At 41.0% G+C, this 24704-nt stretch overlaps 3 protein-coding genes across 4 annotated transcripts; 1 reads left to right on the plus strand and 2 right to left on the minus strand.

Moving 5' to 3' along the window:
* The first annotated feature begins 992 nt into the window (after positions 1–992).
* LOC116264110 (ACT domain-containing protein ACR12-like) lies at positions 993–7699 on the plus strand. Its single transcript, XM_031644107.2, has 10 exons — positions 993–1190; positions 2543–2588; positions 3407–3529; positions 4580–4674; positions 5143–5227; positions 5310–5369; positions 6792–6847; positions 7000–7105; positions 7184–7252; positions 7379–7699. The coding sequence occupies exons 1-10, from the start codon at positions 1024–1026 to the stop codon at positions 7439–7441; spliced, it is 870 nt and encodes a 289-aa protein (XP_031499967.1). The 5' UTR covers positions 993–1023; the 3' UTR covers positions 7442–7699.
* A 976-nt stretch (positions 7700–8675) lies between these two features.
* LOC116264109 (ABSCISIC ACID-INSENSITIVE 5-like protein 2) lies at positions 8676–13773 on the minus strand. Of its 2 annotated transcripts, XR_004174794.2 has the most exons (6): positions 13341–13773; positions 10412–11526; positions 9484–9555; positions 9355–9384; positions 8845–8969; positions 8676–8775 (listed from the first exon to the last, which is right to left on the minus strand). XR_004174794.2 is itself a non-coding variant. In XM_031644103.2 (5 exons), the coding sequence occupies exons 2-5, from the start codon at positions 11426–11428 to the stop codon at positions 8898–8900; spliced, it is 1191 nt and encodes a 396-aa protein (XP_031499963.1). In that variant the 5' UTR covers positions 11429–11526; positions 13341–13772; the 3' UTR covers positions 8676–8897. The 2 variants fall into 2 exon arrangements, 1 of the variants encoding a protein (XP_031499963.1); XM_031644103.2 differs by having other exon boundaries at positions 8676–8969; positions 13341–13772.
* A 6256-nt stretch (positions 13774–20029) lies between these two features.
* Positions 20030–24193, minus strand: LOC116264488 (uncharacterized). Its single transcript, XM_031644756.2, has 5 exons — positions 24037–24193; positions 23199–23452; positions 22506–22717; positions 21682–21943; positions 20030–20561 (listed from the first exon to the last, which is right to left on the minus strand). The coding sequence occupies exons 2-5, from the start codon at positions 23448–23450 to the stop codon at positions 20247–20249; spliced, it is 1041 nt and encodes a 346-aa protein (XP_031500616.1). The 5' UTR covers positions 23451–23452; positions 24037–24193; the 3' UTR covers positions 20030–20246.
* Positions 24194–24704: the final 511 nt, after the last annotated feature.

The raw sequence follows: 24704 nt of genomic DNA on the forward strand, positions 1-24704 counted from the left end.
TGTTAATCTATGTTTCTCAAATTTGGATTTTGTTGCCGCAGATTTATTCAACTATTCATTGATCTACATGTCATGTTATTTTTTTTTTTTTGCTTTCCCTTCTTTATAATTTTTTGCCTTTTTTTTCCTAAACTCATATGGTAAAATGTTTTATATGGTGGTCATATTGTATTATTTATATGAGATGGTCTAAAAAATTATGGTGATAAAATATTTAAAAGTTATTTTTAAAAAATACGAAAAAGGAATAAAGTAAAAAAAATTAAGTTACATATAAAATAGTTTTTTTTTAATGGACATACGGCACTCGTGAACCGGTAATGTAATCGAATCAAAAAATATTTTATTTGGATCATAAGTTATTGAGTGTTAGAAGCATTATTATAAACAAATTTAAAATTTTCTTCTTCCATTTCCTTTGTATTGTCTAAATTCTAAACAAATATGATTTTAGTAATTTAATTTTATTTGTCTATCAAAATAAGATTTTACAATATTTCATCTACTTTTTTCTTCTCCACTCCCTTCCATTTCCTTGATAAGGTCATACCATGTGCATTTCATAATCAATAGCTTATTAAAGCAAAAAATTACACGATTGCTCGATTCGAGGTGGACAAAATATTTTTTATATTATTTTATTACAATTAATTATATTTTTATATTAAAATATATATATTTAATTTTAATGGAGTTGAGTTTTTGATGTTGATCGAATCCAAGCTGCAGTGATAGGCTTTAGCCCAGCCCACGCTCGGCTTCTTAACCCACAAGCCTAAGTTGACAGTCATTTTCATTAGCAAATAAGAAAAATATTTGTCGATGCGTTTCCGACGTGGTATCTTCCAATTTGATGCCAATCATGGAGCATAATGGAATATGGACAAAGCACTTTCATTTCCGACATAACAAAAATATCTCGTGGATGGAAAGGTAATTTCACGCCACACCGGTTCTATAAATTAAGCGGGACCGTCCCGAGTAAGTGCGCCTCAGTGTCTTTCTTGCAAGAGGAAAGCTGCAATGGCTGCGTGGAATGCCTTGATCTCGTACGCCTCTCTCCGACGCCTCAGGCCAGTCGCTTCGATCCCTCCGTCGCCATCCCCGTTATCTCCGTCCTTTGGAAGGTCTGGAATCCTCGATCGTGAGCCCAAGTTGGACGGCATTCGCGTCGGTCGGTCCCTCAGATGGTACGAATCCTGCGTCCTTTTGCTTCGACGCCGATTTTTTAGATTTCCGCGGTCTTCCTCGTAATGATCGCGCCGAGAAGCTTTTCGATGGAGGGGCTCGTTTGCTTGTGAAGTCGATCCATTCTGCGAGATGCTTCGGCTGGTTCTTTTCCATTGAAGTAATGGATATGTTAGGGATGTATTCTGGTGATCGTTTGATTATCGTGTTTGAAAAACCAGTCGGTGACAGTCGTCGGCGGGAAGTTGGAGAGCTACTTGCGTTGGAGAAAAGTTCAGCACTCTGGATTTCATGTTTTAGGATATCGCTTCTTAAAAGTCATGGTTTTGTCGTTTCATTTACCGTAGTATAAATTTTTTGTGGCCTCCGTAGACCATTTTACTAGGAAAGTAGGAATGTTAGATGTAATTTCGTGCCACTGGCACACATGCATCCAGTTATATAAATTTATTTGCACTTGAGTATACTATACAGTCAATAAAGGTCTATCTGTAATTTTTTTTTTTTTTTTTTAAAAGAGTGGCGCACATCAGTTTACTGGTCAATGGGGTTTGCAGTTATGTTTACATAGTTTTCTCTAGTTTGACTCCACTCGCTTGAAATTTGAACCGTTCCTCACCGCTGTAGGATTTTGTTAATTAGCTTACACCAATATAATTTCATAAAGTGAATTTTAAGCCCTTATTTTTACAAGTCATTTATGTGGAGAATCGGAGATCCAGTATCAGTGATGTAAGGACATTTTGTGGATTGCAGAGTTGATCTTTTCTTTAAAACCGCAGAACTCATACCCTGGATAAAAATATGGAAGGGCTTTCTTAGGGCTTGGTAACAATATTGACGGGAAACATGGATATGTTTGGTTAAAGAGAGAGGAATATGTTTCATGAGATTTTAAATTCCATAGCCTGACCATGCTACACTCTGAGGAAAATACAAGCCAAAGCATAACGCATCAAGGGAATCAACATTGAGGGCCTTTACCTCTTTAACCAAGTGATGGATTTGCATAAACGTAAACGGGACAAAATAATTTTTGTTTTGATGTTTCAAGTTTCCAAACATATGACCCCAGAATCTTGATGTTCTTTTGTGTGAGCATAGTGGAAGGCGGGTTTTGGGGCATTGAAGTTTCATTCAATTTTCTGTTGCTTTAAATTAGTCATTCAATTCGTGTTATTTGTTCTATTATATGTATCTGCATCTAGTTCTAGTCATATGCGATGTAAGGAGCGAAAAGTATACATCTCTTTCTAGTTTTCTTTTAAACCATAATTTCGTATGCTTAAATATATTGGTGTCATCTAGCTAGCCTTAGTTACAATTCTCTGATTTCCTTGCTGTTTCTCTGTAGGAATGTTTCACGAACTTCCTCTGGGTCTACAAGCTCACCATCTGTGGTTAGTAACTGATTTATGTCTCTGCTATCAAAGCATGTCCTTGATCCTGGAGGTTTCAGTCTTATTGGATATATATTAAAAATATGCATTTTTTTTCTCAATATTCTCCTCCTCTGCCTATTCTTAAGCACTTTGTGATTGCATTACTTCCAAGGTCTCAGGTTGAATCGACCAAAAAAGAATGCTTTTTACTCAGAATATAAAGTAAACTTAAATTGGGCTTGCAAGCAGTGTCACCAAGTAAAGTCTTTGGAGTTTTGGGTTATTCGCCACTTATCTTTTCAATAGAATGACTAGGTTCTAAGCGTGCATATTAATAAAGGAAGGCAGGGATATAACTTCCCAAGCCCTTGGATGTCCACTGCAAGTGTGTTGGTCGCCTGTGTATAAGAAAAATTCTTGCTTATTTCCTTAGTTTCTTTTTCTGCTAAGGCAAGATTTTCCTTTGGTGGCCTTTTCTTTTAGGCTTCCATCCAGTATTATGAAGAAGCAAATAAAAAGGTAAAGTGCACAACACATGGACAGGCATACATCCACAGGAAAACATGTGTTTATTATTTTCAATCACTAACATATAAAAGTATGGTACATTTGTGTGTAGCACTATTTGTTGGTTCACACAAATAAAGATTATTATTATTATTTTTTAAGCACATGGAATCCACAACCTGGGTTGAGAGGCATATTTCAGGCATATGATAACACATTTCTCGTTCACCTTTCCTCTAGGATCAATCATGGACAAATGTAGTTGCTTATATTTTTTATATCATTCCCCACATGACATAGATTTTACTTATCTTTTATTGCTATAACAGAGAATTGATCAAGACACGGATTCTGTTCCAACACCTGTAGTTTTAATAGATCAAGATTCAGATTCAAGTGCAACAATTGTAGAGGTTAGCTTTGGGGACCGTCTTGGAAATCTACTTGACACGGTGAGTTCTACTTGACACGGTGAGATGCCAACTGTTGCTTCTACAGTTTACTTTGACTCGAATGGATAATATAACTGACTGTTCAATGGTATGTTACTATTATGCTATATATTCATGCTTGCTATGTAAAAAATATCAAGTCCGCATAGTCTGAGACTCTGAAACAAGTCACAACATGTTATATCCTGGTTCCTAGAACAGTTGTTTGTGCTTGATCTTTAGGTTTTCCCCTTAAATTCATTCCTAACATATAGCTAGTTCTTCTCTGCCTTATTATGATCGACTAATCCATCTCTTGTATTCACCTTTAAAAGTTTATCCTTTTGTTGTTTGGACCATGGTTTGTAGCTTGAAAAGGTTCTTTACTCGGAAAAATGGGATTGCATTATTCAAAAGCCTATACACATTGTTACTTTTCTCCTTGCAAGGGCACATGTGTCATTTTATTAGAGAAAGACAATTTTAAATAATTATTTTGGATTGCTTAAGTAAAGAGTGATAATGGGCTTGTCAATAGCTATGAGATAAAGATGATATGTCGACTCTGCATAGGGTAAGAATGAAATCATGAACTTATGAAAAAGAACGTTTTTCTTTTATTTATTCTTTGCTGGATCCACCACCAATCATATGTTGGAGGAGGAAAGCGTAACACAAATTTCAGTTTGATATGTTCAAAGCAGAACTCGTACTTGTTGGATATCCTGTGTTCTTCTGATACATTTCTAAATATGTTAATCAGGTACTTGTATTGGGTTATTTCTAGGGAAACTGCTTGCCATTGAGCATTTAACCATTGTTCACAAAATGTCGGTTCATTGGAGATGCTGATCAAACACTTCAAACAATTATTTTATGATCAGTATCCTATGTTTTTTCCTTTTGAGATGGTAAATGTGTAGTTTGCATCATTAGAATTAGACGTTAAATTATTCACTCTCTGGTTTCTGTTTATAGTTTTTACTCTGGGTTTTCACAGGAGAAGCTGCTATTCACTAACTTCTCACTATTCATGTACGGCCTTTTGTTATCTTATTTTAATCCTCACAGATGAAAGCTCTCAAGGATTTGGGCCTGGATGTGGTTAAGGGAACTGTTTCAACTGGGGCATCAGTAATTCAAACAAAATTATTTATAATGCATTTGTAAGTCTCAACACGATTAATTTGTTATACATCTTTTCATTTTGTGGCATGTACAAATGTAACATTGATGTCCTTATTTTTGTCGCTAGATAGCATTCTCTTTATACTAATGCTGCCGGTTGGTCCTTTATGTAACTTTTGAGACAATAAATTTGTGGCAAGCACCAAAAGTCCTAGCCAATAACTGGATAGGAAAATCTTTCTCAGATGGGGATGGGATCATGGTTGAGTACCTATATTTCATTTTATTTCTGTTATGTATTACTGGCTAACATAATTCCTTTGGGTGTGATACTTGAAATTTGTCCCCATGAGCAAGGTATGCTTCCTTCTGCATGCCTTGCACAGTGCTTTTATTTCCCTTGTCTAATTATCCTTTTTCTTTCTTGATTATGAGACATCTTTGCTTACATCTCAACTTTTCTCACTGTCATGGAGATGTAATTTTGCATCTGACTCAAATGCCAGGCACACTGGTCGCAAAGTTGAGGATCCTGACATGTTAGAGAGAATTCGTCTTACTATACTTAACAATCTTCTGAAGTATCATCCAGTATGTTTCTTTCAGTTTGGTTGGTTAGTTTTTCTGCACATCGTTAGTTCACTACCTTTAAGCTATTTTCGTATTTCCCTAGGAATCCAGTGAACGGCTGGCATTGGGTGAGGCTTTTGGAATAAAAGCACCTCAAAAGAAGGTTACGTCATTCAGAAAACCTTAATTTGTTCTTTTCCATAATGCCCTGATAACTGCAAGTCGTTAGTAATAGATATAGTGTATTTCTATGTATCTTAGTTCAAGGAATTAGAATTGGCTAGAGGCTTCCAGTATTTATGAGAGCAAAAGATGATGATTTCATGAACTGTTGGAATGCAGATGAAATAAACATGACGTAATATTTTCAAATATTTTATAATGTATGACAAGTCATTGTATCTAATTTAGTGTCATCGTACTTCTGCATGTCGAAGCATGAAATTTTCATTTGGGTTTTCAATTTATTGTTTTAAAATTTGTTATTTCCTCCAAAGAACTTGGGAAATCTGAACGAGTGAAAATCCTCTGAGAGTTCATGTTGGATGCTGCCTAGTCTTTTAAGTTATCTTGACGTATTGTTAATTGCAATATTGGATAATGAGTGCTGGATTTTCCCTTGATGATTGCTTAGCTATGGAACTTCCTCTACAAAAGCATCTGGAGGATGCAGGGTGTGCGTTTTATGTTTTCTCCTGCCAGCTAACGTAGACGAGTTTTTCTTTGCTTTTGAAAGTGCTTTTATAGATTTAACCTTTGAACTGTTGTTCGGGCTGTGATGTATTTATTGGCAAAGAAACCTATGTAAATGTAGGCTTGAGCTGTTCAACTTTATTGTCAGTAAGGATGGTACATTTTCTTGAATTTCTTCAATGGTTACCATGAAAGTAATATGAAAGTAATATGATGAAATCTGAGGTCAACGATTGGACAACTGTCCTGTTGCCCTCCTGTTTTACCTAACATGAACAATCAACTTCCACAAGTTCTTAATTCTTCACCTAAGTATGAACATGATTCTAATTGAGAACCCTAAATCCTTGATTTTTTTTTATGTTGATTCTTGTGTATTCCAGTTTTTCCCAGTTTTAGGTTTTGGTTATATTATGCCTTTTCATCTGAAAATTGAAAATTCACATGGTCCTTTTTTGACTTTCCACTGTTGAACACAATCAATCTTGCTTTTAATGTACTTGATCACTTATGGTTACTTGCTTGACACTTATCTTCTTTTGCTGTTATATGTCATCAGTCGCGGACACTATGTTTAATGTGTGATGTTTTAGAATTTCGTCAAGAGCTTCCATTTTTATGGGTTATTTCGTGCTGTTTTATTTTGGAGAAATGCAAACATCCACATGTATCCACACCTTATATTTAACAATTTTCGCGACAGACTAAGCATATTCATGGCATATCTCATTCGTGCAACGGTCTGATTGACTTGTGCTATATCAATTGGTCCATCGGACGTTATCTTTTGGAAGAATTGCATGGAAAAGGAAGCTTCAACATCTACGCATGTGCTTGTCGCTTCTTGGTGGTGCCTTCTGAGTTTTAACTTAAAATTTTACTTCTCTTATAGATTGACGTTGACGTGGCAACACATATTAATATTAAGGATGACGGGCCAAAAAGAAGGTTCGTAAGTCCTGGCTTTTTGTATGTCACTTGAATATCCTCTATTTGCGTTTATGCAAATTATGGAGGCATAAAATTATCCTTCAGTAGTTGAGAAGACAGATATGGTGGATACTGCTTTCTCATGATCCCTATTTGTCGCTGGTGTTCAGTATGCTTTACATAGAAACGGCTGACCGACCTGGTCTATTGATGGAAATAATTAAGATACTATCTGACATCAACGTGAGCGTGGAGTCAGCAGAGATTGATACCGAAGTGAGTTGTTTTTTCAATATGCACTATGAATGAAATGAAATTATCATAATCTTATAACAAATTTTCCTTCTCTTCCAGGGTCTGGTGGCTAAGGACAAGTTCCATGTCAGTTACAGGGGTTCGGCACTGAACAGTTCTTTATCCCAGGTCCCTTACATGAACTTCCTCTTCACGTTTGTAAAGCATCATCCTGAATGACCCCTCGGATAGAAGATAAAACTGGGACGGTTAAACCCTTATGTTACTGATGATTAAAAGTTTGCAACCCTGCAGGTGTTGATTAACTGCCTCCGATTTTACCTCCGACGTCCTGAAACGGATGAAGATAGCTATTAGCTAATTTTGGGTGGAAGACGTATCAACGTTTGTGGTTCCAAAAATGTATAATGAGACTGCTCCTGTTCAAGTGGATTGAGACCTTAAGCTGACCCCGTCCGGGGGAGATCAACTGGAGGCCTTCCCTTTAGAAGATTTCTTGCATGCACATCTGCGGGCTCACCATTCTACAGTTCTACTCAGCTTCATATACAAGGCTTTGGGGTTGTATTTTAACTATGGTTAGTTATATTAATGGTTGGCATTACTCGTTTCTCACATCTGTCACCGTTTTGGTTCTTCAATGCAAATGCCGATTAGGTTCAGCAAGGGAACTGGTACTTCAATGCAAATCCCGAGTAGGTTCAGAGGGAAGGGTTAAAAACAGATTATCCATCCAAAAATCATTCAATTTGAATCGAATCGATGGGAAAGCGATACATATTCAACTTGTTCTAACAGAGGAAATCTGTCACCGTTTTGGTTCTTGAACACAAATGCCGATTAGGTTCAACAAGGGAACTGGTTCTTCAATGCAAATCCCGAGTAGGTTGAGAGGGAAGTGCCTAACGTGCTGCTCTTAAAACCAGACTATCCCGCCTGAATCAATCAATTTGAATCGAATCGATGGGAAAATGATACATATTCTACTTGTTCCAACAGTGACAGTTCCGCAAAGAAAGGCAGGGGGGCCAACTTACGGCGTGACGGCGATGCAGGCCGGTTTCACGCGTTCATGGCGACAATAAGTTCGGCACAGAGAGGAACGCCAGACAACAAAAGGGCAAAGAGCGGCAACAACGGTGGCGAACGGGATAAGATGTGGACACCTTGAAAAGAACGCTTCCGTAGTGGCCCACGCAAATAACTAACTTTCTAGTATTTATTCGGGTTCGGGAACGAAATGAAGCTCGCGCAACTGACGGAAGCCGAGAGATGAGCAAGATCGATTGAACGCTAACTTGGATCAAGACCCAACTCCCTCCATAAACTCGATCGATGGCATCGTCGTTAGCATGCTGGCCATCATCACCTCAGCGGGTGTGAGGGGATATTACGCCATTGCTGCATCCTCTCCGTGTGTGGGTGAGGAGAGAGAGAAAGGAGGAGAGAGAAAAACCGAGAACTGAACCTCCGAGAATAAATCTCCCTCACCCCAAGAGGAACACTTGCTTGGCGCGGAGTTGACAGAATCGAATCGCCACTGCCTGCCCTAGCAGTGTTCCAGCTATCACCCGCTGTTTAGCAAGAGAGGGAAAGAGAGACTGTCGCGTTTATTGCCTCGATCATACTTTCTACTTTTCCTGTGTCAAGGCTCGAAGGACGCCCTATATTAAGGCCTAAGAGCTTGCTCCCTGTACAAAGGCAGCTCTTCATACGTATATGTACAAAAAACTTCAAAGACGCCTCTTCTGCTAAATTACCTGTCCACCTGTCCTCAGATAAGAGGAGACCATTTTATTTGACCTTCGCATGGTCACCATGGTCCACTACGCGTTCTTCTGAGTTTCTTCTTCTGTGGTACTGCAGGCGCAGGAGACTCCAATAGCTGTTTCAGAGAAGACGGCAGAATTAACCAAATATTAATATCACGTAGGGAGCAGCAACGGAAAACCAAAGTAAACAATAAGGAACCGATTTTCGTTATATACTATAACAATCTAAAGGGTGGTAGGAAGCTCGGAGGACCACAAGCCCACCGAACTCCTACCCAGGCTTCTCTTGATTAATTATTTTAGCAGAGCAAGAAAGTAAACCAAGGCATTTCTAACGTTCTTATCCAAGAAATTAGCTTCAGGCGACTATTGGATAACGTTATAAAAACACTGTATTTTGACAAGTAGTTAAAAAATGGGGAGCTCTTGAAAGCTGAAAAGACGGTATTCTCTATTTGTAATTCATGACAGAAGGAGAATGAAGCATCGCGTGGTTACCTTCTTCTTCCTTCTTTCCTTTTCTTCTTCCTGTCACAATGGCAAGTGGAGACAGCATAGTGAGCTTCTACTGTACTCGACTACTGACAAGTATACCACAGAGAGAGAGAGAGAGAGAGAGAGAGAGACCTGCAGCTTTCTAAGCCTCATGTTCTCCTCCTTCAGATGGTTAAGTTCAGCTTCAAGCTCAACAGTGTAAGCCTGGTGCACCAACAGCAACATGTAGGAAAGTTAGTTTCATGGCTGGCCTGGGAAACCCTACTTTGGTCAATGGTACTACTACAAAATGTGCCCGTTGAACTTACAAACAGAAAATGGCAAGAAATGGTGGGCAACGAATCAGGGCATTCCTAGTGTAAGTCGAACTCGGGTAGAAGCTATCCAATAACCCAATCCTCCCCATTGGTAGTTCTGATTGACAAGATAAAAGCCCCAAGTCGTACATCGTACGCCATAAAAACTAATCGCAGATGAATCCTTCAGCGTCTTCAGAAGCCAAACATGTGAAGGCGCCACCTGACCAATGAGCAGTTTCCCTTCCAAGAAACATCTGGCCAGCTTTATTTGGACAGAGGAAGTACAAAAGAGGCGAAATTCTTACAACAATCTCAAGACAGTGGGGAAGAAATGGTAAAAAAGTCAGCCCAGGGACTCGACGGACAAAGGATTGGCACAAAGTACAGCTTGCTTAGACCAAATAGGGACGAACACAAATGGTTCCATATTGGGGATTTAACCATGTTGCCCCAAGCACGACGACGAAATCCTCACGTATAACCCACACACCCTCAAAGGCAGGACCACTTTCGTGTGGAATGTTTGCTACGTGAGTTCGCACAAAACCTGAAAAACTCCCCTTCAGAAGAGATGGTTCAAGTCCATTAGATCGGGTGTGGAGGTGGGTGTTTGGTAAAGGTTGGCATGCAAGTGGTTTTTACTTTGTCTGCTGGTACTACTGGAATACGGATGTTCCAATGGCATCAGAAATGAAAGACGCCAAGAGAAAATTCCCTTGTAATATCTCAAGCAATAAAATCAGAGAATCAAAGGCACGGACCTGTTTTCTTGCTCTGGACCTAGCAGCGGACTCCCTATTCTTGATCATCCTCCGCTGCCTCCTCTCCACTACCTTCTCCACCGGACCATCCAGTGTTCTCTTTCTCCCCCTCATCCCCACATCCACACCATACGGCACCGGCGACATTCCGCACTCTATCTGACTCGTACACAACCCCTCCGATGAAAGGGGGCTTGCAGGTGACCCGGCCCCCACGCCGCCGAATCCGCCGTTGGCGTATCCCCCCATCGCAATGCCTCCATTTCCAGCCCTCCCACCCAAGCAACCATTGCCCATCCTCTTAATCCCAGCATCACTTACACCCAGTTGGTGCTGCATCATCTGCTGCCCCATTGCCATTGGAAAGCCCGGAACACCCCCGCCAGCTATCCTATTACTCCCCAGTTCGCCATTTGCCGCTACTCGATCACCATAACCCAATCCAAGGACCTGCCCGAAGTCTGGCTCTCCCGCTGCATTTCCTTCATTCCTGAACATGGATGCGGTGTTGTCGTCTCTGACTACGCCGGCTTTGATAAGGAAATCCTCAAGAGTCATCTCGCCGAAGGTGGGCTGACGGGTATGAACAGGATTAGCAGAACCACCGCCATTATTGTGGCCGTGCTGCAGCGGATCTTGTTGTTGATGCTGCTGCTGCTGATCCCTATGAATTTCAGACCAGACCTCCTCTACGGTCTTTCGACCAAGCGGCCCAGGCAAGGTAAACGAACCCTGCCTTGGCAAGCTGGCCTGCCTGGGCAGGGCTCCCTCACCGGCAGATGTTGCCGCCGCTGCAGTCGACATGGCGTGGCTCTCTTCGGCTGTCCAGATGTTGGAGATGAACTCGTCCATGTTCATGGAGCCGAAGTTCTTGCCAGGTTCACCAATTTGGTTTTGGAATTCGTCCAGGGTCAGGGAGTATATGGAGGGTTGCCTCGCCAGAGACAGGGAGCCTACCGACCTCTGCAGTCCTGCATCTACCGACAACAGTCCACGGGAGTCCGTATCGGAGCTCATGCCTTTTCAGCTTTCGGACGGAGTGAAGGCAGAGGACGCTTGCAGCGGCTACCTTAGCTAGTCGAGGGTGCGTCAAATCGGCAATTCACTCGGTTTCGCTGCGAGTTTGATGCCGTTAGTTCTTGGTCACAAGGGTGCGAGAATGAAAAAAAAATCAAGCAGAGAGAGAGAGAGAGAGAGAGAGAGAGAGAGAGAGAGAGAGAAAGACTGGAAAGAAGCACCAAAAAAAGAAAGATAAAAAGGAAGATGCCTAATAAAAAAACAGTACGGCTACGACTTTACGAGATACAAGGGAAAGAACAACAGAAGTCCACAGAGAGAGAGAGAGAGGGCAGAATGACACATGAGCATGCACATGCACAACCAGAAAAAGAAAAAGAATAACACACTGAAGGGGGAACCATCCTGATTTCTTGACTCGAAAAACCAAAAACGATAACAAATTAACCCATGCCCGTTCTTCGGCTCTCTTTTACTTTCCTTGCTTGGACCAGTTTCGTGGTAAAAAACAGTGGAAGTACACTCAGAACCCAGAAAATGAAGCAATTCCCAGGAAAAAGTAAAAAGAACCACAAGCCATGACCCTTGACTTCCAACGAGAAGGTAAATTAGAGAAATTCGGTACGCGAGATAGAAAAAGGCATATTCTGCAGCGAAAGCACCACCCACCACCTTCTCGAGCATCGACAATCAACGTCACCAAGAAGACAAAAATTTTCCACTTTGGAAAAGACAATCTATCAAACTGGAGATAAGGACCCAAGAATTGGGAAATGAGGGCTCCCCCCCAACAGCAGCGTTTCCGTTGTATACAAAAACGATGTCTTCAAAAGACCGCCGTTTTAAGAGAAAAACGCCCTTCAGAAGCGCAAAGAAATAAAAACGATAATAATGGATGCTGGACTTACATATCAACTTTCAAGAAAAATCTCGTAGTACTTTCAAATAATTGGGTCTCCTGCGAAAATGCACCGAACCATCGACATATGGATCATATAAAAAAAAAAAAAAAAGTCTTTGTGGAGGTCTAATATCTCGACTCCAACAAGTTACAGTCGGATAAGTGTTTTCCAGAAAGTACCAATGGAAGCGTTTTAAAGACACTGCCGCTACTATTTTACACTGTAGAGTGCACAGAGAGGAACGAAAGGACCAAGAAGGAATGTGAGAGAGAGAAAGAAAGAAAGTCGATAAAACGGAAATTGATAGGGACAAGAAGTCCCTGAGTACAAGAACAAGAGAGCACAACGACCGCAAGACTATTCATTCACCACGTCTGCGGGAGCTCCACAGACGAGCACATACAGGTGGACATCAGAGCCTCAATAAAGAGAAGTAAACCCCGATTCGGCCGAAACTGGCCTTCCAAATGACAAAGCACGACGGAAATAAATCCCACCTCGGCCAACCTCTCCCAGGGGGCCAGAGCAGCTGCTGCACGACCACCATCACACACACACGCAATGCTTGCGCGCATGCACAAGCGCCCCAACTTCCGCAACCCACCTTTCCGTCAGGAGGAGTCCCGGACGGCCGCACAGCGGCCATTGGGAAAACTGAAAAGACGTCACATTCATAAAGAGAGTAAAACTTGGCAGAGCTTCGAAAGGAGAGATCGCAAAAGAAGCAAAAAGCAAAATTTTACTAGAAAACCCGAGATTAGGACTTGGTTGTTCCATTCCAAAGAAGAAAAAGCAAAGAAAAAGGAAAAGGAAAAGGAAGAACCCCGTTTATGCGTGTGTATGCGTGTGCAAGCATGCGTGTGTGTCCGTTTTCTTTTCCACAACAGACAGAAGAGCACGGATTCGAAATCCTAAGCAGCAGAGCTTCATGCAGCAAAAACACTTCCAACAAACTGCAGCGATGAATTAACCACAAGTCGTTTCCGGGAGGCATTAACCACAAGCCATACCTCGCAGATGAAGCCGTCACCATCCGCACCGTCCGATCCTCACCGGCAACTCCAATCCCACAACTCGCGACTACTCAGTCCCTTTCCTTCTCCCTCAGCAAACCGAAAGAACTAACCTCATAAACCCGAAGATCGCGACAGCCCCAACGCTCAAGTCCCTCGCATTCCGCATCCAGCCTCCGTTACCACCGAGCGCCTCGCTCGCAACAGAATCTCCGCCACCGCCGCCACCTATCAAAGCGGCGAGCAAGCGAACCAGCGCGAGAGAGAACCGAAACCCTAGGGAGTCAGAGCGCCTGCGGAAGCGAAATTATCGTGCCCTAGAAGCAAACCAGACACAAAAAAGAGAGAGACCCTTCCAGATGGCACACTCCCTCCTCGCTCGAAGCAGCACTCCCTCGCAGCCTAATTTCACCATTTCCCCTCCTTTTTCCCCATAAATTTATGCTCTTCCTTCTCTCCCTCCATCTCTCCTTGTCCTGACCGACGCAAACATGATTAGACACACAACTCTAAAAATAAGGCGCTCAAATAGTTGCGCCCCACCTGTAAACCCGAAGCCAAAGTTCAACAAAAAGCCCTTAACTAGCCGTCTCTCAGGCAAGGCTTTATTCAAGTGTGGTCGTCGGGGTTACCATCGCCGTCGAGAAAAGTCTCCCTATCGTTATCCTCTCGGGCCGCTGGGGCGGGACCCGCACCACGAGGGCCCGGCGTTGAGCGAGACTTCCCATTGAATGCCCTTGGCCCGCACTCCGAGCACGTCTCAGTGGGGCGAGAGACCGACACGTGTCCAACACGCGTCCAGCTCGGGCACCGGGTGGACGTGGCGGCAGCCGCACGTGCCTCTTGGCGCGTCACGTGAGCTCCTGGGAGCCGAAATGCCCTCCTCCCCCTCCAAATTTACGCTCGCGGTATCATCCCAGCTTGGAGCTCAGACGGGTCCAGTTTTGGATCGGGTCCGTTAAGCATTCCCTGGTTTGGATGTCGTAGGTGTGGGACCGGATGCAGTTCTTGTTGAGATTTACGAATCTCCGGCGCCGTTTTTACCATAGTCGATTTCCTTTCTTGTTCTATATTTTCTGATAAATGGGTAGATCCGAATCAGATTTATGAATCCGTAGCCAGGTTGCTCGATCCGGCGGGGTAGAAAATGTAAATACAGAATAGAATTCGCGATGCTGTCGTCATTTTACCTCGTGGCGGGAGTGGAGATTAGGGGGGCGGTGGTAGAGTGTTCTATTTACGGAATGCACCGGCGTTCGCCGGTTCCGTTCTGGACAGGACTTTATTTTGACGGTTTCACCCTTTGAAGAGAGGACGGACCTCCTACCGACATGGAACGGACCGAGAGGAGGGAATCGTCCTTCTGCCGACCGGCGGAGGCGGGTATGAACAGGGGTCCTTCTGTAAATTTCTTTACTAGCGAAATCTGTTCACTATTCTGGAAATTTAAGAAGGCTGAGCTTTACTTTGTTAATTTTTTGATATATCTGTATTTCAATTTCACATAGAAAGTTAGTCACAAATGACGTAAGGTTTTTTTCGGGGGAGCTTGAAAAAAAAAATGAAAATAATATGCAAAATTTTAAAATGCTAAAAAATATGAAAAAAATAAAATAAATAAGAAACTAATCACACTCAAAAGATAAGTAGATTTGCGACAAATAAAAAACATAAAATAAAACAAAAAACTGTTTGACATTAAAAAAACTAAAAAAATGAAAAAAACTGAAAAAACGCTAAAAAGCACATTAAGCACGCATTAAAAACGAGTTTTTTTCATTTTTAATATTTTTTTCAAAAAAACACATTTTTAACTAAAATACATGTTTTTTTGAAAAAAAACATTAAAAACGAAAAAAACACGTTTTTCAGTTTTTTCAAAATTTTTAATGCCAAACAATTTTTTGTCATTTTTTAATTTTTATTTGTTGCAAATCTACTTATCTTTTGATGTCTGTGCTATTAGTTTTTCACTTATTTTATTTTTTTTATTTTAGTTTTTTAAATTTTTTAAAGATTTAGCATATTTTTTTCACTTTTTTCAACTTGTCGCATTATACCTGAAAAAAACCTCACCATTTAAAATTGCCAGACGACTATGCTTCTAAATATCCGTTTAGCCAATATAGCCCTTTCTTGTTATATGAGATAATGAAAAAGTTCATTGGAACATAATCCACATATGAGCTCAAGCTCTATTATCTTCCTTGCCACCAGCTGAATGCAAAGGCATTGGTTGGCCATTGGTCCACAATAAAGCCACTTTGCAACCCACCACTTGGCCTTACTATGGTCCTGGTGATTCCCCTTGATTATGAGAGTGAAGCAGTCCCTAGAAATATAAAAATTTGTGGTATAACATATGCATTTTTGAGATTACAGAATTTAGAAATCAAAGGTTTGAAACATTAGAGTTTAACATCATGAGATCTTAGATCTTAGTATCAGTACCCAAATACGACCGCAACTTGTTCTTATGCCGAGGTGTGATAGGAAACTCTTCTCTTCTTTCTTGTCTTAAGAAGACCAAAGGTAGGACAACGCCTCCCTTGCAATTTTTTTAAGAGGAGGCATAAACCTTTCCCTCTACTTAGGAGCAGAGTCAAAAATTTTTCATGAATAGAGTCGAATTAAAGTTTTTAAATTTTGACATGAGCTGAAAATCATTTTTCAAATTTTTTTGTATGGAAGGAAAGGAAGGAGGGAGGAGGAAGAAGGCAGCGAGAGAGGAATGAGGCAGAAGGGAAGAAAAGGACGGAAGAGGAAGAAGGGAAGAGAAGGGAGCTGGACAATGGTGAGACTCTTTCTCGCTCTCGCGCTATGGCCAGAACCCTCATTGAGGGTCTCTAACGGAAAGGGTTTCAGACGGTTTGAGTCCCTCTCGAAAAGGGATTCAGACCGTTTGAAACAGTCTGATGTCATGCCTCTCGAAAGAGGGATCCAGACAATCTGAAACCCTCGACGCCCTCTTTCTCCGACTTCAAGCAGCAACGGTGGCGGCTCAGGCGTCCTCCGACTTCCAAAACGCTCAGGCAGCGTCGCCGAGTCTTGCGACCATCCTGGTGATGTGCCCTAGCTTTCCGTTCTTCCCTTCTTCTTCCTCCTCCCTCCTCCCCTTCTTCTTTCCTCCCTCCTCCTCCTTCCTTCCCTTCTTCTTCCTCCTCCCTTCTCCCCTTCTTCTTTCCTCCCTCCTCCTCCTTCCTTCCCTTCTTCTTCCTCCCTCCTTCCCTTCCTCCCTTCTTCTCCCAGTCTGTTCTTCTCTTCCTGCCTTCTTCTCTAGTCCGTTCTTCCCTTCTTCTTCCTCCCCATCCGTTCTTTCCTTCTTCTTCCTCCCTTCTTCTTCCTCTCCATCCATTCTTCCTGCCTCCTCCAACGGTCACAAAAAAATTTCTGGAAAAATGTCTCCACCCCTCTGGCTGGAGAAATTTTTTCGAAAATATATTTCCAGAATCATCTCCAACGGTCCAAATTTTTTTTCCATGTTTGATGAAATGGAAAAGTTTTAAAAATTTGAATTTTTTTTCCTGTTAAACAGTGCTTTTCCTGCCAACCAAACGCCCCCTTAATCATAAAGGATTAGGGCTGTCCATGTGGTTGGCCCCAAGCAGCGAGCTACAGTGCATAAGGAAAAATGCAATATATATATATATATATATATATCACGCTGACTCATATGTCAATTTTAAAAAGATTGGATGGTAGATATTAAGTAAAAAATTATAGAAACCATACTATGTTATAAAAAAATATAAGTTCCCTTCGTAGAAATGAAGCGGTCCTACTCTCCTCCCGACTAATACAGATCCAAATATGAAAACCAACTGATCAACCGGATTCATTCGAGGATATATCCGATCTGTTGATTGGGTTCCTTTTTTTTTTTAATGCAATTTCTTGTGTTAGAAACAAAAAAAAAAAGGTTGCATCTGATTTTTTAGATCCGAAATTGCATTAAAAGGGTGTGTTTGATAGCTTCTGATATAAATTTAAAATTTTAAGGATTTTCAGATTACTGCGGATCTAAACAAACACTACATACAAAGCGAGCCAAATGATTTGGAAATATGATAGCAGCTTTTTATACATACGTACCAAATTGTATTGTGGCAGATTTATTTGAGTTGTTGAAGCTCCAACAATTTATGGTCAGGCGAACCATCCAGAGCCGAAGGAAAGGGTATTTGCCACGTGGCAGGACAAGAGGGTATCACGTGACACCTTCCCTCACCGAGTGCATGGGTGCCCCACTTCACGTGATAAAAGGCGGCAGTGCACGTGCGAGTCCAGGTCTCCTCATCCTCTAGATTTATCCATTGCTTTCATGGCATCAAATGTCCTCAAGTGTAGATGTATCCATTGTTTTCATGGCACCAACGTCATAAAGTCTGGCTGCTTCGCCCATTTAACCTAATTGGGTGTGAAACAGCTAAACACATTAATTTTTAAAAATACAAAAAAACATAAAATATTTTAAAAATATGGTTAAAATCGAATTTGTTCGCCACTAGTTTGATTCGGCCTTTCACCTCAGGGGGGCGGAGATAGGTAGGGTCTCTGTGAAGCAGTCCGCCTCTTATCTAAGAGCTCTGCTTCTTTTCGAAGTTTCGATTCAACCTTAAGCAAGGTTTGATGGTTTCATATATGAAATCCCATGGATTCGGGATCGCGAGGGCTTTGCTTGTGACGTGGCTTGGCGTGATTGCACAAAACACTCCCTTTTCTTAACGATCCGCGGTTTTTATATGTGAGGAAAATTTCATCCGCTGTTTGCGTCAGCCATGGATTTCTTTCAATGTGAATACGAGATCAGCCTCAGATCTCAGATCCGTAGCTTACCTATCAAATAGAGTCTTACTCCTCAACGCAACTACTTGGATCATATTCATACCCGGCACGCAAACAGTGGACGATAGGGGCTTTGAGATCTACGAATTTAAGATCGAATCGCCCTCGAAACCAATTCTTGAAACACGTTTCTGAGGGTCTTTTGGTTTGTGGTTTCGGTGCTTAAACGGAACGCAGCAGTTCCATGCCAAAGGAATCGATGCAAACATGAGACAAACATGGGGCGCCTGTCCCCAGCTTAGCGTTCTCGAAACGTCGAGGAAGACTGCAAGTAACGCCGCTAAATGCACGAGCGAAGCAACTTGAGGAACGCCGGTTCTGTTCTTCGAGTTACGCTTGCTAATCAGAAAGAGAACAACCTGCTTTACCTGTTAGGAGAACAACAAATCAAGCACGCCCTGTTCTTGGTGGTTTGTTCCTGCAGGGTGTCCAACCGCCCCATCATTCACTTGAGAACGACACAGTTTGTCGGTTGTTTTGCATCAGCAGTAGTTGGGGAGATCGACTTGTGATGAAGCTATCGGTGGAGTTGCTTGCCACATTGATTTTTGAGGAGTTGCAAAAGTGAAGAGACGATACAGATTTGATTATTCGAGTGAAGTTGGAGTTAGCTGATTTTTCGTATCATTTGGCTGTGAATTCATCTGATGAAAAGATAAAACTTGGTCCATTCTGGTGACTTGAGTCATTTTTTTCTTTTTCCTTTTCTTCGGATGGAATTGGTGCCTTTGAGGCTTCGTTTCAATGGCAAGGAAGATTAGGTCTTTTGTGCACCAAGAAGCCAAAGCCAAGACTTCGTTATGACAATGAGATGCTATCAGGAGCCCTCTTTTTACAGATGCCTTTGGGATATTAAAGGTTTTCCCTGTTGAGAGTTTTCACTCTTTCACTAATGGCTGCTCCTCGTCGTTTTCAAATCAAAATGGAGTCACTGGCTGACGTCGCACACGTACATATGCACTATTTAGCTTCAGTCACCACAAAATGTAAGTCACATGGGTAGGGGTAAGGCCCGGATACAGGTACAAATACAGCAACTTTAAAAAAAATGTGAGCATGGAGATATGACAAGATATATATATAAAACAATACAAAAAAATACAATAAAATCAACATTTAAATAAACTAGTGATATAAATAAAACTATTACACGATAATGAACAGTAACTCTAAAAACAGAACGAAAATTGAGTTGGAAAAAAATAAATCAAGCAAAATTAAGTAGTTTGAATCCCTTTCGATGCAAAAGATTTTCCCGTGTTTCCAAGTACCCACTTTGAGTATGGGTGCGATAAGTATAACATGGGTACATGAACCTTATTAAAGTATCCATGTGAACTTAGCTTAAAATTAATTGAGTCAAACATTCTTACGGACAAAATATTGCATAAGATGATGCATGATGGGAGAATCCTAAATGTCCCAGTCTAAGCTGCTCCAGAGTCTAAATTTTCTCTGAAGGACCACAATAATTCTCTCTCAATTGAATTTCGTAGCTTTATGATGCAAGCAGCATGAAAAACGCGTTTTTAGTGATGGAAGAAGTAAAATTCTTGCAGAAATGGAATGCTAGCATGGACACATAGTTCTTCAGAGAAACAAATCAACAATCTTCAGCTTCTAAAATGAAGCTTTACATCAGCAGGCGGCATAGTGCAAGTTGAACAGATAAAAGACCTGCATGGTCAGTTTCCTGATCTCGACGCAGTTTCTTTGTGCAGTAAAAAAGTAAAAAAAGAAATTGACTGCAGATGTTAATCAGAGATGTAAGGACTGCAAGTTGATAGGCTGCTCGCTACAGCGGGCAATCATAGAAAGTTGAAGAAGCGAGACAAACAACATGCTTGGCAAGTTTCTACTTTCTTGTTTTAATTCATAATCTGATACATAAGATGAGACCTTACGGCATTATTCATATTGTCACAGGGAGAAAAGAAAAGAAGAAACTAGTAAGGACAGTTGCGTAGTAGCCATCTTCTATAAGAGAAGTGTACTTGAAAGGTAATTCTAAGCAGCAGAATGCTTTGCCAAGGCACCGGTTTACATATAAAATCCCACTTAAGCCGACAAAACTGTAGGCTTCTCTCCTAGCAAGAGAGACCTTATAACTTGTTTCGGGAAAACCTCGTCATATATGAACATGTGCCCTGCACCCTGAATCTCATGGTAGTGTATCCAAGGAAGCTTTTTGGCAATGTATCTCTGCAGCAATACAGTGACAAACCCATCTTCATCCCCTTGCCACAGGTGAACTGAGCCGTCATAGTTTGGGAATGGGTTACTGAGGTCCAACGGATCAAAATCCCATTTTCCAAAGCCGATCATCACGTCACGATGAAGGCATTCATATTCGCCTTGTTGCCTTATCTCTGCCTGAAAAGAGCAAAAAGGGATTTGAAGGGTATTAGCAGACAAGTGTGAGTGAAGATGTACGTATGTGTAGGAATAGAAAGAATCTTATGCACATTTAACATGAAAGCAGTGTGGAGAATACCATGATCATAGTTGCTTGCACATGGGAGAATCTCATGACATTTTAGCATCATTTGAAAAATTTATTGCATCTCAGAAAAATTTGAGCACATGCTGAGCTTGTATCTGAACATCCTACAACGAATCCAAATATTTTGGGAAACAGACCAATAACATAGAAAAGGCCTTGGGATAGCTCGGAGAAATTACAGAAAATCAGCTATAACAACACAAAAGACACTAAAATATAGAACACTGGATTGACTGGTTTGTTCACCTGCAGGCTACGGTTGACTACTCAATCATATAGGAAAATGGTGAGGCGTATTAAATGATCTCATACAATATGATTATTAAGAAAGACCACTTAGATGAATGAGTCATTGGGCAAAAATAGTTGATACTGCAGGAGATGCCTAGACGGTAGCCTGACTTGAAACTATGTCCTCTAACCAATGACAGTTGTTCATGTTCTTTTCCTCTCTATGTTATGAGTCATTGGGCAAAAATAGTTGATACTGCAGGAGATGCCTAGACGGTAGCCTGACTTGAAACTATGTCCTCTAACCAATGACAGTTGTTCATGTTCTTTTCCTCTCTATGTTGGAAGATTAGTTTAGGGAGCAAAAAATTAGATCCCAGGTATTGAACTATTAACCGCCCTGCATTTGAAGGAGTTGGATCCAAGCAAGTGGGCAGAACTTTCTTCTTATCATGATGACAGTTCATTTGGTGAGGTCAGCGATTGAGCAGAATTTTGTTTTCTAAAGATACAATTCTCTATATGTATATCATATACATATCATGTGGTATTTGCTTTGCGTTTTGACTCGAGGAAATTGAAATTATTGATATGTTTTATGACCAATAATTGACTGCTCTGCTCCTATTAATGAAAAAGCTTGACATTGCATAATGAGAACAGAAACAAAAGGACAGCACCAATAATTGGCAACTTTTCCAATTCAAAAATTTACTTCACTTTTTCTTAACATGCATAGATAGAGGAAGCAACAGTTACCTCATGAGCCCTCGGAGGCAAGCTGGACAAGAGTTTATGGTCATGGGCGTTAAAGATCCGGAAATCACCGGCTTCAACACTAGAAGCAGGGAACCATTTTTGAGTCATCCACCAGTACGTCAGCCATGGAAGATGGTGACCAACTCGAAGGGTCCATCGATCTTGTACCAATTGTACGTTATATGCCTCTTTAAACAAATCTTTGGGGAATCCCCTCCACCAAAAGTTGGCAACAGGAGCTAGGAGTGCTGCTCCTGCTAACCTGTAATTAGAGCAACTTTTTGTCATTCATGTAACCAAAAGCTATAGAATAATATGACAAGATGTCAAGGAACGATAGAAAAAACCAAGTATTTTCTTGAATTTTGAATCGGTTTAAAGTTCAAGTTTCTTTGATAAAAGCAGGAAGGGTCACAAATCTCATTAATAGGAGAATCTTAATAAAACGAAATATCATGGTACAAGAATTATGATTTTTCCCTGGAAGTTCATGAAGGATCACAGGCACATATATTAATAAACCATGGAGAAAAATAAGAAAATGATTCATGTATTACTAAAGTTGCAGTAAGAACGTTACGCTTAAAAAAGAAGAGATTTCTTGATGTTTATTCTTTCCGGTGTTTAGACAAATTTGTCAACGAATACAGTGATAACTGATAATACAAATTATGAAGTGATTTAGTGAACAGAGCAAAAGAGTTCTTATGCCAATGAAAGGAGCGATTGGAACTAGAAAACTAATCATTAACAGTAACAAAACCCAAATTTTCACGGGCGTAGTGTTTGATTACAACTTATCCTAGCAATATTCCCTTCATTACCTGTGGGGTATGTACTTGAGGCAACTCCATACATGCTGGCCCCCCATGGAAAAGCCCATAATATAAAACTTGGGCCCCAGATTCAAACGATCTGCAAAATCTTGTATGTCATCTGCCTTGCTCTTCACCGACTGCTTTGGGTTCGGATCGCTCTGTCCATACCCTGGCCTGTCAATGGCCACAATGTATGCACCCAACTCTTCCAAGACATCCTGGAAAGCCCCATCAAAGTTTTTAACAAGCCAATTTACCAAGAAGAAAGTAAACCTACAATACATAAATAAGCATGATGGGAAAGGAATTAAACTATAGATGCTGTCAAAAGTAACTGCATTTATCCTAGTTTTCCCGCTACATAACTTAATACTACGTTGGAGCTGGAGTTGTTGGGAACCAAAACTAAAGCTAAATCAGACGATTCAAACAGGAAATGAAACCAAGTTCATTTTTCCCTTTCTCCTTTTATTTTCCAAGCATCATCTCTGTTCCAAATTTACTAGTTTATTCCAATTTGGAAGACTAATTTTTTATTGTTCTGATTCAAGACCCACGTTCGCTCATTTTTCTGTAAAATTTGCTTAGATGAAAGTCAAAGCTTCAAAAGTAGTATGAAGACAGAGGTGGAGATGCTTGAACAGAAGAGAAGGAAAGAAAAAAAAAGGAGGGAGGAACAAAGAAAAGAAAAGAAGTTACCCGAGGTACTGGCATAGCATCATGCCGGCATTGATCGAAACCATGAACATAGACAATTTTATGTTTGGCCTTCTCTTTAGGTACTCCCATTTCCTTGTAAGCGAGGTACCTTCCATCTCTAAGCTTCACTCTAGTTGCTGTGACAGGAGGACCTTTGGGAGAGCCACATATTTTTGAGGGAGCTGGCTTGATTGCCTGGTAAACCCATACAACAGCACCTACCAAACCAACCAAGGCAATTTGGGCAAACATATCTGCAAGAATTTATCTTAACTCAGCTTCACAGTAAAAATACGCATGCCCATATAAAACGATTATCTAACATTGATAAGCACTCTTGGCAAATAGCACTCTTCACTAGAACAAAACTTGGCAAAGTGGATAAGGAATTAGAGGCAGAGATCGTCTCCAAACTAACTATTTCACAGGTTCAGATCCTCTGCTTATCTGTTGCTTCTTTTCTAATAGCAGTAGCATTACCATGAAGACCTTTTCACATAAAAACCCAGATCAAGAAAGAAATTTCTCTGAGATATCTGCCTGTCTTCCTCTCATTCAATCATATGTATTCGCCAAAAAGAAAAGTGAGAAAGAAATGGAACTAACAGAACAGTAAGACTCTTTTCTGTTTACAACCCACAATTCCGAGGAACTCAAAGCCCAAAAGGAAAAAGGAAAACTCAGAGCATAAATGATAAATCTGTTATCCTCCAAGCTGAAACCATTCCCCAAGCAAAAACTCGAGAAATGAAATCCCACTGGGGCAACGCTTTCAGTAAAGAAAAAAAGAAAGAACAACCGAAAGAAAGCCAAAAGTAAAAGGAGAACAAAGCGACACCTAATGGGAGTTTGAGCTAGGTGCCTCGCTTTCCTTTGCCTGCTCAGTACAGGCGCTCTAGCAAAGGAGACTGCCCACTGCTTCCTTTATATAGTTACACTCAATACCCGCCACTATTGGATGCCCTTCATGGTTTCATCTTTCATTTAATCCATCTTACGTAAAATTTCCGTCGGCTCGTCAAACTCGGCCGGTAGTCCACGAATCCCGACAAGCCGCCACCTGTGGCCCATTCTCCTGCTGAGCACTATTTTGGCTTTTGGTGTGATAAAAATCGATGGCTATATACACTCTTTTCCAGGAGCATCATGGCTTTGGGAGCAATGAAATTGGAAACACCGGTACTTACAGAAACACGGGTCCGTTTCAGTCGGAGTAGTAAGACAAAACAACCGAAGTCAATTTCCTGGGAAAAAGATGCCATGTACGTTACGGCAGTAAAAACGAAAGGGTCGCCTCTTTTAGTTGTTTACTGCTGTAGCTATTGGTTTTGACCAGGCAGTTCAAAGAAAGGATTGAAGAGACGTTCAGTGACAAAACCATGCAGATGAGACGAACCCATGCTTACAACACTGCCTATTAATGGTTTTGGCTTTGTAGGGACTGGAAATTTCTGGTTGGTTGAGAGACACTATTAATTAGTTACTCGTTGGTTGGATTTATAACCA

Source organism: Nymphaea colorata, chromosome 11 (assembly GCF_008831285.2).
Source record: "Nymphaea colorata isolate Beijing-Zhang1983 chromosome 11, ASM883128v2, whole genome shotgun sequence".
Taxonomy (NCBI): domain Eukaryota; kingdom Viridiplantae; phylum Streptophyta; class Magnoliopsida; order Nymphaeales; family Nymphaeaceae; genus Nymphaea; species Nymphaea colorata.